The sequence below is a fragment of the Ochotona princeps genome, chromosome 5 (genome assembly GCF_030435755.1).
Source record: "Ochotona princeps isolate mOchPri1 chromosome 5, mOchPri1.hap1, whole genome shotgun sequence".
Classification (NCBI taxonomy): Eukaryota; Metazoa; Chordata; class Mammalia; order Lagomorpha; family Ochotonidae; genus Ochotona; species Ochotona princeps.
The window spans coordinates 77796758-77813889 of NC_080836.1; the positions used below are offsets into that span (position 1 = coordinate 77796758).

The 17132-nt window shown below is 41.3% G+C and overlaps 1 protein-coding gene across 3 annotated transcripts in view; it reads left to right on the plus strand.

Moving 5' to 3' along the window:
• Positions 1–1454: 1454 nt before the first annotated feature.
• NBEAL1 (neurobeachin like 1) overlaps positions 1455–17132 on the plus strand; it is a 175729-nt gene continuing 160051 nt past the window's right edge. For all 3 annotated transcript variants that reach the window (XM_058664871.1, XM_058664872.1, XM_058664873.1), the window contains exon 1: positions 1455–1624. In XM_058664871.1, the coding sequence (XP_058520854.1) occupies positions 1574–1624 (51 nt within the window). In that variant the 5' untranslated portion in view covers positions 1455–1573. The remainder of the gene's footprint in view (positions 1625–17132) is intronic.

Sequence of the window (17132 nt, forward strand, 5' to 3'; positions counted from 1 at the left end):
GGTTCCCAGTCCCGCCGCCCCACAAAGATTCCCGGAAATGACGCCATCAGCCTAAAGCTCCCCTGGTCCGTCCCTACAGGGGCGGGGTGTTTACGTCACCACGCCGGCCCGCCTACACGCACGGCTGGGACCAGACTGACCCTCGCGCCCCAACAGGCGCCAGTCTCCCGGAGGGCTACCGGAGTCTGGCGAACTGCGGCTGCGCGGGTATGTGGGGCGGGGCTCCGTGACGCCCCGCCCCATCCCCTGCCGGCGCAACCATTGAAGGGCCGGCGCCCGAGGGCCGGGCGAAACCTCAGCGACCGGAATGATTAGCCGAGGGGCCCGCCCCGCCCCAGGCCACGCCCACCAGTCGCCGTCGCCGCCCCGCCTCCTTCAGGCCCCCGCCTCCCTAGCTGTGAGGTGACACGGGGCTTCGCCTTGGGGAAAAAAGGGGGCGACCGGTGCAAGTTTAGGCGGCTGCCAGGGCTCGGCGGTGGGCATCCCGCAGGGAGCGCGGTGAGGGGAAGCGGGACGGCGGGGAAAGGAGGGCCGCGTGGCGACCCATAGGGAGGGCTCGGGTGCCGGGTTCCGGAGGCTGTGGAGTGAGGGGCGGCTGTGAGGGGGCGAGGCTGTCTCGGGCGTGTCCCGAGCCGTCGCGCTGGCGTGGATTGCGGTTCCAGAATCGCTCGGCTGGTGACGCCCCCATCTGTAAAGCTTTTTCTTGACAGCTTGGCACATCTTGGACTGCCTTCCCCAGGATGGCAGGAGGAAATGCAAAGATCCCGAAAGCCCTGAGTGGGGGCTTTCTCGGGGTGTTTTACCCGCCAGGGTGCGCGTAGAGAGGCCCAGGTGGGCAGGTTGACTTTCACCCCGAGGATTGTTAAGACAAACAAACCAGGAATTCTTCCTCCCTACCCCCCACCTCCGGCCCGGCCCGCCCCGCGCCGAGCCCTGCCCTGCAACCAGCAAACATTCCCCACAACTTTAAGAAGCTGACTAGAAAATTCTAAGAGGTTTTGTGTATTTGACCTATTGCCTTCGAATAATACGCCTAGTCTTTACCTCCGTGGAGGATTTTTGAGTGGCAGGGCAATCTTTTTAAAGCCTCAAAGCAGTGTTGGGTTATCTATCAATACTTATCTCTGTGAGTCTAACCCTGGAGGGTTCTCTGCTGTTACACTGGTGTGACAAGCTGTGTTTCAGGTTTTCTTGAAACACAGAAATTTCTGTGAAGTCGAAGCAATCGGTGGAAAAGTTCACCCGATTGTTTTTAGCAAAGCAACCTGATAAACTTCTCAAATGTCTGGATCGTTCAGTGTGGTCCCTTTTCTGATGGAGCTTTGGGTATTTCTTTTACAGGTTTGTTTAAATCCGACCTCCACCGATGAAGATAGTTTATAGTTAACAACTGGAGACTCGCATCCTGGCCAGAAGACAGTCAGTTTTTTCCACTTTTTGTTTTTATTCCCAACTCTTTTGAGCTTTGCTGTGGTGGATGAAAACTTAAAAAATAAAATGAACATGCTGCGGTATTGAGCATATTTTTTTTTTTTTTTTGCGGAAAAATAAAAGTGCACAAGTGAAAATCAGAATGGCATCTAGAGAGAGGCTGTTTGAACTTTGGATGCTTTATTGCACAAAGGTAAATGCTTTCCTTTTTATTTGTATGTTTAAAAAATAGTTTTTATAAAATTTGTAACCAGCCTTGCTGTCATTTACTGAACAGTGTATTTGTTTATGTTAATGAACCGGCCTTAAAAATACAGACAAGGGATTCTGTTCTGCTTTTCAGATTCGAGCATGTAGATAAATATTGGCATATTATTAACCACCATAGAGTGACTTTTTTTGTTGTTGTTTGATGCTTATCCTTCAGTGATCTCAGAATTATGTAAGTAAAATTATGCTCATAAGGGAAAATGTAGAATATTTTTGTTTTTGTTTATGCCTTGCTTTTACTTTCATAGTAGATGTGAAATAACTGTGTCTGTGGGAAGGGCACTAGGTATTTTTCTCCTGGTTAACTTTTAAAATAGTGTAAAAAGATTATTGCTGGAGATACTGTGTGATGGCTACTTTGTTAGCACTCGGGGAACCTTGCCTTATTTGATCCTCACCACACTTCAGCAGGCAGGTGTTAAATTCTCCTGCTTCAGATCAGTTTCAGCAGAAAACTGATGTGGAGATTGCTGGGACGGCGGGGTGGAGCTGAGCCTGCACTCAGGATCGCCTTCTGACTCAAGTCCATGGTTCCATCCAGTGTGGCTTTTTTTTTTCCTTTTCCTTCCTTGTCTTTGGGAATGTTTCCGCGGTGGCTTTGACTTTAGGTTTCTGAGAAGGACACCACTTAAACACCTCTTGCAAATGAGGAGCTGTTTTACTGTCATGAGGAGTGATGAGGGTCAGCTGCGCACTCCTAACTCTACGTGAAGTTCTCAATCAGCAGGTTCTGGTTGCTGTATCATCTCTTCCATTTTTCTCTTTTATACTTAAGCTCTCTGAAAAGCAAGTTATTTTTTCAAACAGTGATATCATTCATATGTAATTCTAAATTTCAGAGTTCACACTGGAATTGAATGTGGTATCCTGGTTTGATATTTATTATAATTGCAAACGGATGTAAGTGTTGAAATGTTTAATATGGGATTTTGAATTAAATTCGAGTTTTGTGTAATTTAACGCCAGAATTACTTTTCGAAATAAACATCTCTTCCAATAAAGGAGCAGCAGTCAAATTCATCAGATACTTTTTACAATAGTCACTGACATCTTTGCCAAAAATCAAGTGTATATGTAACATAAATGCCCAGTAGGTTAACAATAATAAAAAAATACATTAAATTTGCTACCTCTATTTTTAGAATATTAAAAGATAAATGGGGTTACATTGTCTTATTAATTAATTAAAGTTCAAGGGAGAGCTAATATTTTATTTAAGTGAGGCTGTACTTACTGAAAGGCTAGTATAGTTCACAGACATACACAACATTGTATTCTTAATGACTTAATATAGATGTGAATGCTTACTCTTGAAATGTCTGTCCTCAGCAGTGAAGGACCTTCATGGTCAAATTTTGAAGCTTATCTGTAAGTGAAAGATAAATCCTGTTTTTATTAATGTGCAAATCATTTGTGTGGTTAGCAAGGTTAACTTTTTTTCAGGTATGTGTAAAGACTAGCTATTTTACAACATGATCTTATACTTCATAAGTTCATGGGTGCACAATTTTCTATTGCCAGTCTGTTGAATCAGATAATGACCAGATATATACTTCATGGAGTAAATTCTTAAGCCCACCAATATTACAGATTTAAAGGCTCAAATTTAAGCCCTGCTTGCTTGCCTTTTCCCCCTTTACTTGGTAAACATTTTAGATGTTTAAAAAAAGCTTTTAATGGACTTTTAGGAGATTTCTGGACTCTTTAGTTCTTAGAAAGATGTTTTTAATAGGTTTAGTTTGAAGAGCTTCTTAGATCTCTTTGAGGAGTAGAGTTCTGTGTTGTAGTCTAGTTTTGTGTCTCGCTGTTTTGTTACCTTGAGTAAGACCTAACCTCTTGGTTTCCAGTTTTCTTTCTGAGTGAGGATGTGTATGGGGAGAATGCTGTTTTAATCATCATTTAAATTTTTTGTTTGTTTTATAGGATGCTTTTAACTTTTCTTTCCTCTGTAAACTTTTGAAGATTTATTTGTTCATTTTTATTGGAAAGTCGGATTTACAGAGAGAAGGAGAGATAAAGATCTTCATCCACTGGCTTATTCCCCAAGTGGTCAGAATGGCCAGAGCTGAGCTTATCTGAAGCTAGGAACCAGGAGCTTCCTCCAGATCCCCCCTGCAGGTGCAGGGTCCTAAGACTTTGGGCTGTCCTCGACTGCTTTCCCAGGCCACAAGCAGGGAGCTGGATGGGAAGTGGAACTGCCGGGATTAGAACCGGCGCCCGTATGGGATCCCGGCACGTTCAGGACAAGTCAGCCGCTAGGCCACTGCGCCGGGCCCAGAACTGGTAATTGTTAAAGATGCAGGAGAGATACAAAACAGCTAACTATAATTTCTTTTCTACTTTAGGCATGTTTTAAATTTCCATAATAAAACTTTACAGAGAAGGGCCCAGTGGAGTAGCCTAGCAGCTGAAGTTCTCACCTTGCACTCATTGGGATCCCATAAGGGTACCAGTTCGTATCCCAGCTGCCCCACTTTCCTTCCAGCTCCTAGCTTGTGGCTTGGGAAAGCAGTCGAGGACAGCCCAAGCCTTGGAACCATGCACCGGTGTGGGAGACCTGGAGGTTCGTGGCTCCTGGCTTCGGATCAGCTCAGCACTGGCTGTTGGGATCACTTGGGGAGTGAATCATCAGACAGAAGACCTTCCTCTCTGTCTCTCCTCCTCTCTGTATATCTGACTTTCCAATAAAAATAAATAAATCTTTAAAAAGAAAACAATTACCCGTTCATATTCAATCATGTTTCATCTTATAAACTTCCATTTCCCTAGCCTCACACCCCAAATTATTTTAAGCGCATCTCAGTCAACATAGGATATTACCCATAAGTATTTAAAAATACATCTAGAAAATAAGTGTTCAAAACAATCATAGCTCAATTTTGGCCCAGTGTGATGGCCTAGTGGCTGAAGTCCTTGCCTTGAACGTGTTGGGATCCCATATGGGCGACTTCTATCCCTGCAGCTCCACATCCCATTCAGCTCCCTGCTTGTGGCCTGGGAAAGCAGTCGAGGACAGCCCGAAGCCTTTGGACCCTGCACCCATGTGGGTGATCCGGAAGAGGCTCCTGACTCCTAGCTTCAGACTGGCTCAGCTCTGGCCATTGCAGTCATTTGGGGAGTGAATCATCGAACAGAAGATCTTCCTCTCTGTCTCTCCTCCTCTTTGTGTATCTGACTTTGCAATTAAAATAAATAAATCTTTTAAAAAAAATCATAGCACAATTTATCAGATATGTCAACAGTGCAAAACTTTCCTGCTGGTGTTAGAATCTTTCCATTGTTTGAGTCAGTATTTAAGTAGTGTATATCGTATTTTGTTGAAAATGTTTGTTAGTCCTTTAGTCTGTGGCTTCCCTTCTTTTTACTGTGCCATTCTTTGCTATTTATTTATTAAAGAAGTCTTGGATTTTTCTGAGATCTAGATTTTGCTTATTGAATTTCCTTGCTTTTATTTGTTCCTTTCTTCCAGTGGTGGCTCTGTACTGGGAGGTCTAGAGTTCATTGATTCAGGTTCTATTTTGGTATTGGGAAAGTGATGGTAATTGCTAAGTGTAGGGGCCACAGTGTTCCTTCATGTGCATAAATTTATTAGGATTTTGCAACAACTGTAATGCTCTCCTCATATTTCTTTATTAGTTGAGCTCATAGAGATGTGTCCCTCCATGAATTATTTGACGACGATAGTTCCGAAAGTGAAGGCAGGTAGCATAAATGTTGGAGTTTCTTTGTCAGTGTTTCTGAACGAGGACTTGATTTCCTAGCATTCTCCCAAGGAGACGAGTTACTTTCAAGTATTAAGATTGTCTTTAGAGATTAAAATTTAAGCAGGATGTCTGCCATTTTGCTACTCTGATTGCTTTGCTGTCAACATGTTTACACACCTGACTGACTATAACTCTGGACATTGATGAAGATCTGTTTCAGAAGTTGTCCTCTGTGTTTGCGGTCTTGCTAAGCTCAGCGCTCCATGTAGTCCCCACCACAATAGATCATCATTAAGGTGCCAACACAGTGCTTAATGTAATGTTGTAAAAGTTGTCACTGAACAGTAGGAAAGTTTTAACAGCTGTGGTAAATAGACGGACTAATTCAGATATAGTCCTAGTTGATGAAAAGAATGCTAATGGAATATATCTTTGCTTATTAATCTTTTGCATATTTGTCTGAAACGCTAGTGATTGAAATCCTTTAAATAAAATTGAACTAATTTAGTTTTTAAATAGATTTTTAAATAAATTTTAAACTTAAATAAAATTGAACTAAGTTACTCAGATTTTGTATATATTATTAAACTCAATATTAAAAAGAACCTTGGTACAAAAACTTTGGCAAAAGTTTCTTTTCAAGAAGTTTTATTTGATTTTTAATTGGCTTGTAATTATGTATTTCTGGGGTTCAGTGTGATATTCTGATACATGTATGTGTTGTGGAATGACCAGATTAGGCTACTTAACGTATCTGTTATCTCATACACTTACATTTCTTTGTAGTGTGCAGTTTTGTTATTAAACTATCCTAACTTTTCACCTTTTTAAAAAAAGATTTATTTTTTTCTTTGATGGGTATAATTAGAGAGGGGAGGGGGATCTTTCATCCGCTGCTTTACTCCCCAACTGGCTGCAAAGAGCTGGAGCTGGGAAGCCAGGAGTCAGGAGTGAATGAGTCTCCATGTGGGTGCAGGGACCCAAGGAATAGATCAGTCTTCCACTGCTTTCCCAGAGCGTAAGTAGGGATCAGGAAGTGGATCCAGCTGGCACTGGCTCAGTCTTTCACTTTCTTATAGGAGTAAGATTTAATTGCACTGTTAGAAACATGTAACTTCCTAATAGATTATTAACCCATTAGATTAATAGTTAAACATCTAATAATCTAATCTGACAATTAGATTATTAATCTGATACAGCTGAGGTAATGTGTGATTTCCCAACATTTGTGATCTCTAGCGATTCTTTCAGTAGTGTGTAGGACTCCCAGTTCAAATGTTGTAGTCTGAGCCTTGTTGCCTCCTGATAATCATTCCCACCAAGGATTTGGTCAGCAAGGCATTTCTTACAGCTCTTAGTAACAGGTATAGTCTTGTATGGTGGGGGTTTAGTTTAGTACTTAACTAGCCAATGTCTGACGTTTTTCTTAAGTATAGGAGATAAGAATGACTTTTTTAATGTGTAAAGCTTTTAGTTTTTGTTATATGTAGTGGGAATTAGGTTGTTGACTATCTTTTGATGCTGTTTATTTTTGTTAATGTACTTAGTGTAAGAGAGATAATGCTGTGACAGCTTTGATTTCCTGTATTACCATACAACTTTTTTGTTGATTTTTTTTGTATTTTTTTGTTGTATTGTTATATTTACATAGAAAAATAAGCATATATTGTAAACTGATTATCTCAATGGTTACCTTTTGATGAACATTAGGATGTATTTTTGTTAGACGTTTAACCTTTTTGGAGTGCTGAAATTGGTCACCAGAATATGCAGAAAAGACAAGGGGGACCGCTCAGATTTTTGGGTATAATTAAGCTACTTTTGTCTTTTATTTTGTGTGGTGTAAAGTATCAAATGCATTAACTGAGTTAAAAAAGAAAGTGACCAAGTTGTGGAGTTCTTATTTTTATTTATTTGATTTCATTGGAAAGATAGAATTACAGAGAAGGAGAGAGACATGGAAAAATTTTCTAAGCACTTTTCTCACTCCTCAAATGGCAATATTGGCTGGAGTTGGGCCAGTCGAAAACCAGGAGCTACTTCCTGCTCTCCCACATGGATACAGGGACCCAAGGACTTAAGCCATGTTTGCCTGATTTCCCAAGCTGTGAATAGAGTGCTGGATTGGAGGCGGGGCTGCTAGGACTCAAACTGGTACCCACATGGGATGCCAGTGCCACAGGTGGAGGTTTAGCTTGGTTTATCACTGCTGTGCCCCACCCCCCTTTTTTAAATTGAAAGGCAATGTTACAGGGAGAGGAATAGATCTTCCATATGTTGATTCACTCTCCAAATAGCTGCAATGGCTTCGTTTGGGTCATAATGAAGCCAGGAGCCAGGAGTGTCAGCCATGTATCTTACCAGTGTGCAACTGCCCAAAAATTTGGGCTATCCTATCCTGATTTCCAAGATGCATTTACATAGAGCTGGATCACAAGTGGAACAACCAGGACTTGAACTGGCGACCATGTGGAATGCAGACATCATGGGAGGCAGCTTTATATGCTATACTACATCGTGGTCCCCAAAATCATGGTGTTTTGAAGTTTGTTGAAGTATGTGGTTCTTTGGCCTATTTATTTATTAAGATTTACTTATTTGAAAGATAGAGTGACAGAGAGGGGGAGACAGAAAGAGATCTTCTTTCTCAGATGTATCTGCAGGAAGTTGGAGAAAGAGTGGAACAGCTGGGACTGGAACTAACTCTCTAATAATCGATGCCAGCTTTGCAAGGGATTGCTTAGCCTGCTGCTCAGACCCCTGGCCCCCAGCATCTTTCTTAATATTGTATCTATAGTGAAAAATTCCGTGAAGCTCCAGAATTGGGGGCAAGATTTAGATTCAGTTCTCCGGCTGATCTTAAGGACCAAAAACAGTTTACTTCGTTTCCTTTCATCTCAGCTTTTTCATCTGTCAAAGGAAAAAATAGCTAATTTACAACTCTGAAAGTTGTTGAGAAAAATGATTATTTTTAAATGTAGGTTAATCAGAGGAAGTAGAAAAGTGTAGCCTCTTTTTGTTTCTTACATGTTTATTTACAAACCTCTATTTGTAACTTAACATGTATTAGTCTATGTATCATGATGACTCCCATTTTCCCTTTTCTATATAATAATTGAAGAAATATTCCCCTTTTTATAAATATAAATGAAGCTCCTATAATTTCTTAATTTTTTTTAGCTGTCTTGTTTTTGCTTTCAAGTACAGTGCTTGATTATCTTGAATAATGATTTGAGGTTTTTTCCTTTATTCTAAACCAAGTTTGTTTTGGACCTTGGTGATGCTCCATTTCCTGCTGTTGCCCTTTGTCCTGCTAAATCTGGAATATGACTGAAATGGATAGTTGTGCAGTGAAGTCAGAGTAACTTTCCTTTTCAGAATAAGTTTTTCTTCATGAAGAAAATAGGATTTAGAAGTATTTTATTCAGATAAAAAGGCAAATACTTCTTTCTGAATATTGATGTGGGAAAATTGAATGAATGATTAAGAAAATTATCAGTATAACAATGCAATTTTATGATCCTAGAGAAGCTTTTAATAAGGTGGACTAAACAATTAACAATTTAACCCTCATTTCATAAGTCTCTTGCATGTGCAAAATATAGAAAGGACTCTTGCTTTTTATGACTTAACACTGATACTATTGTAGTGAGATAATTTTTGGCTTTACAGGAAAAATCTTTAGCAGTAAGTAGTAGTAGTTATAGTTCCATGCTTGTTACATGTGAAACCAAAAAGTTATTCTTTACAGCTAGAACTGAGGGTAACACTCAGGCAATTACCTTTGTGGTTTGATTTGAGGAGCTTATATAGTATTCTAAAAAGCTAAGAAGCAGGAACATTTTGAAATTTCCCTGACAGATGGCGGAATGGTAGTATTTAATGTATAGTCATGTAGCATACTGTCTAGATGTGGAAGAACCTTAAATAATTTCCATTTTTTAAAAATTGCTACATGGGCCCACCATTCACACAGTTAGCCTAGTAAAGTTTTTTCAGGTAAGCATGCTCAATTTTAATTTCTAGAGAACATTAGCAAATGAATCTTGAGTTGAGAAGTGAGATCTGTGCTAGAAATAATGATTTGAGAAATTATATTGGCAGTCATATTGACATATACTCGCAGTGTAAGAAGAAAAGTGGGTCGAAGTCAGAAGTCCTGGAACATTGTCATTTAAGAAGAGAGTGGAAGAACAGTTTATAAGGAGGATGAGAAGACTACCAAGAATGAGTGGTTGCTTCAGAAAGTTGAGGGATATTATGAGGAAGGCGGTAGTTAGCTGGGCCACACTCAACACAGCAGTCAGGGAAAGCATTTTGGAGCATTTTTGGAATTTGACATTTTGGAGGTTGCTAATGGCTCCAAAAAAGCAATTTTGAATCCTATGGGAGGAACAATGTTAAAAATACAAGTCCTCAGTTGATTAATTTAAAATAAATTTAATTGATTTCAAAGATGGGGTGGGCATGAGGGAAAAGTGAAACAGAGAGAAACAAGAGCATAAATCTTTTATCTGCAGGTTCATTCCCCAAGTATCTACTACAACCAAACGAAAGCTAGAAGTCTAGAACTCGATCCAGAGCTTCCACGTGGGCAGCAGGGCCACAACAACTTGAGTCATTGCCACTGCATCTCAAGGTGTACATTAGCAGGAAGCTGGAATTGGAAGTAGAGCCAGGGCATTCTGTTGTGGAATGGGAGCATTCTAAATGATGACTTTTTTTTTCTTTCTAAGATTTATCTATTTAGGGCCCGGTGCGATTGCTCAGTGGCTAAATCCTTGCCTTATAAGCACCAGGATCGCATATGGACACTAGTTTGTGTCCCAGCTGCCCCACTTCCCATCTGGCTCCCTGCTTGAGGCCTGGGAAAGCAGTAGAGGATGGCCCAAAGCCTTGGGAGCCTACACCCACATAGGAGACTTGGAAGAGGCTCCTGGCTTTGGGTAGGCTTAGCTCAAGTCATTACAGGCGTTTGAGGAGTGAACCAGTAGACAGAAAATCTTTCTGTCTCTCCTTTTCTCTGTAAATCTGCCTTTTCAATAAAAAGTAATCTTAGGGCCCGGCGGCGTGGCCTAGCAGCTAAAGTCCTCGCCTTGAAAGCCCCGGGATCCCATATGGGCGCCGGTTCTAATCCCGGCAGCTCCACTTCCCATCCAGCTCCCTGCTTGTGGCCTGGGAAAGCAGTTGAGGACGGCCCAATGCATTGGGACACTGCACCCGCGTGGGAGACCCGGAAGAGGTTCCAGGTTCCGAAGCGATTTATTCATTTTATTACAGCCAGATATACACAGAGGAGGAGAGACAGAGAGGAAGATCTTCCCTCTGATGATTCACTCCCCAAGTGAGCCGTTACGGGCTGATGCACGCCGATCCGAAGCCGGGAACCTGGAACCTCTTCCTGGTCTCCCACGCGGGTGCAGTGTCCCAATGCATTGGGCCGTCCTCAACTGCCTTCCCAGGCCACAAGCAGGGAGCTGGATGGGAAGTGGAGCTGCCGGGATTAGAACTGGCACCCATATACGATCTAAGTGGCTTGCAAGGCGAGGACTTTAGCTGCTAGGCCACGCCACCGGGCCCCAAAAAAAGTAATCTTAAAAAAAATTGTCTATGTAATTGAAAAGCAGAGTTACAGAGAAAGAGAGACAGAAAGAGAGCTTCCATCTGCTGGTTTACTCCTCAGGCGGCTACAGTGGCCAGGCCTGAGCTGACTGAAGCCAGAACATGGGACTCTGTTTGGGTCTTCCATGTGTGCGGCAGAGAGGCCCAAGCTCTTGGGCCTTTATGCCACTACATTTCCAGGGAGAGGGATGAGAAACAAAACAGGTCAGACTTGAACTGTGTAGGGGATGCTGGCGTTACAGGTGGCAGCTTAAATTGCTGTGCCACAATTGCAACCCCCTAAGTGGTGTCTTCAGTGCTGTACCATTTACCTACCCTTACCAATTTTTAAAATTGAATTCAGACTACTTAAAAAAAAAGGCTGCCAGAAAGCTGTGAATATTTAAAGATGTTTCCTCTTAATTATTTTGTACCAAATGGGTAGAAGACCTTTGCTGGTTTGTGTATCATGTTTTGCATGGTACTCTCCTGAGCATCTGGGAACTCTCAGATTCTTATGAATTCCCCTGTAACTTCAGAGCTCTGTAATCTGAAAAGCACTCCTTTATAAAATTGAATAGCCAACGATAGTCATTTATTCTTAGCACACATGTGACCACTGAGGTGGAACTGTGACAAGTCCAGAAAAGTCATCCCTAATTTGCTTGGACTAATTAAGGATCGGTTAAGGACACACAGTTTCTTTTACAGAATGTGATCCCTGAAAGTATTTCTTTTTCTTTCTTTCTTTTATGATATAGTTCCATAGGCCCTGGGGTTTCCCTTATCCCCTCCCCAATTCCCTCTCCCCCTCACTGAGTTCCCCTATATCATTACTATAGTGTAGTTCTTCATACACAATCAAATGTCCATCATTGTGGACATGGACAATGTTAGAGAGTCTAGCATCCTATTGTCAAGATAGAGTAAACAGTTTCATTGGGAGTTTATCTTTGTCTGGAAGTAGAGATGCATACTGCATTGTATCCTCACATCTGGATATGATAGTCTCCATTACACAGTTACTATACATCCACTTAAACCAAAAGCCACAATACAAAATCAACAACAGGAATAAAAATACAAATTTGCAACACCAAGATTTTAAACAACGTGCTACTAGAAATGATAGTCTCCTTTACACAGTTACTGTACATCCCCCTAAATGAAAGCCATAAAATGAAATTAACAACACCATGAAGTTAAATAACATGCTACTGAATGACTAATGTGTCAACCTCAGAATTCACTGAGGAAGACATCAAGAAAATGGGGGATACAGAATTCAAAACATTTGGTATAAAACTTCTTGTCAACAGCGAGAAGCACATAAAGCAGGCATTCAAGGAGTTTAAGGAGTATGTCACACTGGAAATGAATCAAATGGGAGCTGATGTATCAGAAATGAAGAATACTGTGGAGCAAATTAAAAGTACAGTGAAGAATCTCCAAAATAGAATGAAGGAGGCTGAAGAAAGAACTTCAGAATTAGAAGATATTTCCTGTCACGAGGGGGAAACAAACAAAAAGCTGGAAGCAGAGCTGGATCAGGCTAAAGTATTCAAGAACTGAAAGACACTGTTAAGGGCCCGGAAGCGTGGCCTAGTGGCTAGAGTCCTCACCTTGAACGCACCGGGATCCCATATGGGCGCCGGTTCTAATCCCGGCAGCTCCACTTCCCATCCAGCTCTCTGCTTGTGGCCTGGGAGGGCAGTTGAGGACAGCCCAAAGCTTTGGGACCCTGCACCCGCGTGGAGACCCAGAAGAGGTCCATGGCTTTGGATTGGGGCAGAACCGGCCGTTGCGTTCACTTGGGGAGTGACTCATCGGACGGAAGATCTTCCTCTCTGTCTCTCCTCCTCTCTGTATATCTAACTTTGTAATAAAAATAAATAAATTAAAAAAAAAAAAAAAGAAAGACACTATTAAAAGGCCAAATATAAGAATTACGAGAGTACCAGAAGGTGCAGAAGAGAAGCTGGGTTTGCAACTGTATTTAATGAAATAATAAGGAAAAATTTCCCTGAAAGTATTTCTCAATAAATCTTAGGAATTCATGGATCCCAGTTTCAGAAACAAACCTTGATTGGCTGTTACATCTGGCATATTACTATTCTGCCTTTCCTACAGTTTTCTTTTCCTAACTCAAAATTAGCTGGCAAATTTTAATAAAGGAGTGAGGAATAAGGACCAAGAATCTCAGCCTGCCACAGTCCGCTTTCTTGGTCACAACTGTTGCTACCTCTTTTAAGTGTAGAGTGTGTCTTCCCATTACATCTCCAGAACTCTGAATCGTGGTCTTGAAACATGTATCAGGTCAAACTGTGATTCTGTTGATTCTGAGACCTGTGGATGCAGAAAATATGATTCATGTCTGCGTCCCCAATATCCCCATACTCCCTGCTTATTTTAGTGCTGAATGGAGAAACTATAGGAATGCCACAGTGAAGACTTCAGAAAGGGCAAGGAGGGGTACATGCTGTGGGCCAAGTGTTCCCTGCTTCCTGTACGCTTAGAGAAGGAGTGTTCCACTATCTGATTCAGTCTGGGCCTTGAGAAGAGCTGTCAGCACCATCCATGTATTCTATACTTGTGGAGATTCTTGTTTTGTCTGTCATTTTCCTTTGACTCTTAAGAGAGCTTTGAAGGCTGTGTGTGACGTAGCAGATCCCTCAGCCTGTGCTCTGCATTGGAAAGTTGTCTGCAAACAGTGGGAGCTTCCTTTCCCTTCTAATTTTTTTACCTTTAGTTATCTTTTGTTGCATTGTCTGAGAATTCCAATTTGACATTCTATAGTAGTGTAAATAATAGGCATACTGGCTTCATTCTTCGTCTTAGTGAATACAAATGTAGTTTTCCTACCATAGTAGCTTTAGATTTGGGGGTGTGTATTATCTGTGTTTAACAACTTTAAATCATAGATGAAGGGTGAGCATTTGGCATAACAGTTGAAATGCCACTTGGGATACCTGCATTCCATATCATAGTGGTTGGGTTTCAGCCCACCCTTTTTATTCCAACTTCTTGCTCATGTGCACACTGTCGCAGCTGATGTCTTATACACTCTAGTCTGCCACTCATATTGGAGACATCAGTTGAATTCCAGCCTCTTGTCTTTGGCCCGAGCTGTCCCTGGCTGTTGTGGAGATTTGGAGTGTGAACCAATGGCTGGAAGGTCTCTCTATCTCTTTCTCTACCTTTCAAGTAAAATGAAAATACAAGTTAAAAAATATGATTTATAATGCTACATATTTTATTTCCTTGCCCATGTTTTCTAGATTATTGATGGTATTTCTTATATTGCATATTTGGCATTGTTAGAATATATTATACAGTTATTAAAAGTAGTTTTAGGTGCTAGCAGTTAAGATACCTACTGAGGACCGGTGCAATAGTCTAGTGGCTAAATCCTTGTCATGCATGCACCAGGATCTCGTGTGGGCACCGGTTCATGTCCCGGCAGCTCCACTTCCCATCCAGCTCTCTGCTTGTGGCCTGGGAGCAGTACACGATGACCCAAAGCCTTGGGACCCTGCACCCACATGGGAGACTGGAGGAGCTGCTGGTTCCTGGTTTTGGATCGGCTGCGCTCTAGCAAGTGCGGCCACTTTGGTAGTAAACCAACAGATGGAAGACTTGTCTCTCCCTACCCCCTCTCTCTGTATATCTGCCTTTCCAAGAAAAAGAAATAAATCTTAAAAAATAATAAAAAATACCTATTAGGGACCCTGCCTCCCACATCATAGTACTTCGATTCTATACTCAGCTCTGGCTCCTAACTCCAGCTTCCTGTTGGGGCACATCCTGGGAGATAGTACGATGGTGCAAGTACTTGAATTCCACCTGTCTCTGTGAGTGACCTGGATGGAGTTTTGGGTTTATGGCTTCAGGCCTACCTGTTGTACATTTGGAAAGTGAATCAGGTGATGGGAGCTCCCTTTCCATATTCTGTTTTTCTGCCTCTCAAATAAGTATATATATTTATAAAAGAGTTGTTAGTGTACATAGTATGTTATAAATTTATATAATTACATTTTTACAATTTGATTTAATTTTGGGAAAATACTAAAGTTTCACACAACTAAAAATAATTACTATAACTCAGTAGTTTCTATTTGAAATATTTTCCTTTATTAAAATCTTCATTATAGATTTTAAGTTAGATGCTTTTGAAATCAAGTGCTGCACTCAAATGCTAACAGTCCTTCATTGTAAAAGATATAAAGTGGCTGGCATTATGGCACACTGAGATGCCACATGTAATGCCAGCTGAGTATTGGTTTGAACCCTGGCTTTTCCACTGCTGATCCAGTCCCCTGCTGATGCACCTGGAAAAGCAGAAGATGGTGGCCAGGTGGTGGGCTGCGTGTGGGAGGCCCAGATGGAGTTCTGGGCTCCTGATTTCTGCTTGGCCTGGTTCAGTTTATTGCTGCTATTTGGGGAGTGAAAGAGCTCATGGGAAATCTCTTTCTCTTTTTCTCTGTCTTTTCCTGTCTGTCCCTCCTTCTCTTCTCTTCTTCCCCTTCCTCTGTCCTATTGCCTTTCAAATAAAAATAAATAAGGCTTGTTAAAAAAAAGTAAAAATGTTGAATAAATCAAAATTTAATGTTTTATAATAAGTGAGTATATACTCAGTGTGGTTTACTTGCTTTTTTGGATTTGTATTCAGAGGCTTCAACATTGCAGAAACTCTTGCTTTCTTTTATGAAGATGCAATTCATTTTTTGTGGCAGTTTTGTTCTGGTCACTCAAAATCTATTGGTTGTGGAGAACAAACTATAGATTATAGATAGATTATACATAGTGTGCTATGTAGACTAAGACATTTGCCACAGCCACATATATAATTCCATGAAGGTAACAATTCACACATGCATTTGTAGTTTTGCAGGATGTCTAAAATGAGGCAGATTATGCTACAATTTGTGAAGATATTAAACTTGAAAAACTACCTTCATGTGGTACTTCATTATTTTTAGGTTTAACATCCACTTAACAAGTATCAATGTTATATTGATAATATATGCACATATCAACATATACATGTTAATTCATTGAATAATACATATATAAGGATTTGCTTTTCTTTGCTAATGATTTCACATTATTTCAATTAAAGTTATTTTTATTGGATGCCTACTGTATACATTTGTTATTTACTTTCATTTCATCTCTTCTATTTTACATCTCTAAATTTGCATCCAGTCACGTTTTGAAAATTAAATTTGAGATGATATCAGGTGTATCAAGCTAAGCCTCTGGTTGCAGCCCTGGCATCCAATATGGGTGCTGGTTAGAGTCCTGGAGGGTCCAATATTGATCTAGTCTGTGCCAATAATCTGGGAAGGCAGTAGGGGAGGGCCCTGGTCTTTGGGCCACTGCACTCATGTGGGAGACTTGGAAAGGGCTTCTGGCTTTTGTATCTGCCCACTCTGACTATTGTGGCCATTTGGGGAGTAAATCAATGGATGGAAGAACTGTGTTGTCTTTTCTCTCTGTAGCACTGCCTTTCAAATAAAAATAAAATCAAGCTAAAAAAACCCCCCTCGGGCCTGGTGGCGTGGCCTAGTGGCTAAAGTCCTCGGCTTGAAAGCCCCGGGATCCCATATGGGTGCCGGTTCTGATCCTGGCAGCTCCATTTCCCATCCAGCTCCCTGCTTGTGGCCTGGGAAAGCAGTTGAGGACGGCCCAATGCATTGGGACACTGCACCCGTGTGGGAGACCCGGCAGAGGTTCCAGGTTCCTGGCTTCAGATCGGCGCGCACCGGCCCATTGCTTTCACTTGGGGAGTGAATCATCGGACGGAAGATCTTCCTCTCTGTCTCTCCTCCTCTCTGTATATTTGACTTGGTAATAAAAATAAAATAAATCTTTAAGAAAAAGAATACATTCTTGTTATAGTAACTCCAAAATCTTTAAAAACAAACAAACAAACAAACAAAAAAACCCCTCAAATACATACTTTTAAATTTTTTTATTTTTTGAAGATTTCATTTGTTTTATTGGAAAGTCAGATATACAGAGAGGAGGAGAGACAGAAAGGAACGTCTTCCATCTGCTGATTCACTCCCCTAAGCGCTGCAATGGCTAGAGCTGAGCTGATTCAAAGCAAGGAGCATCTTCCGG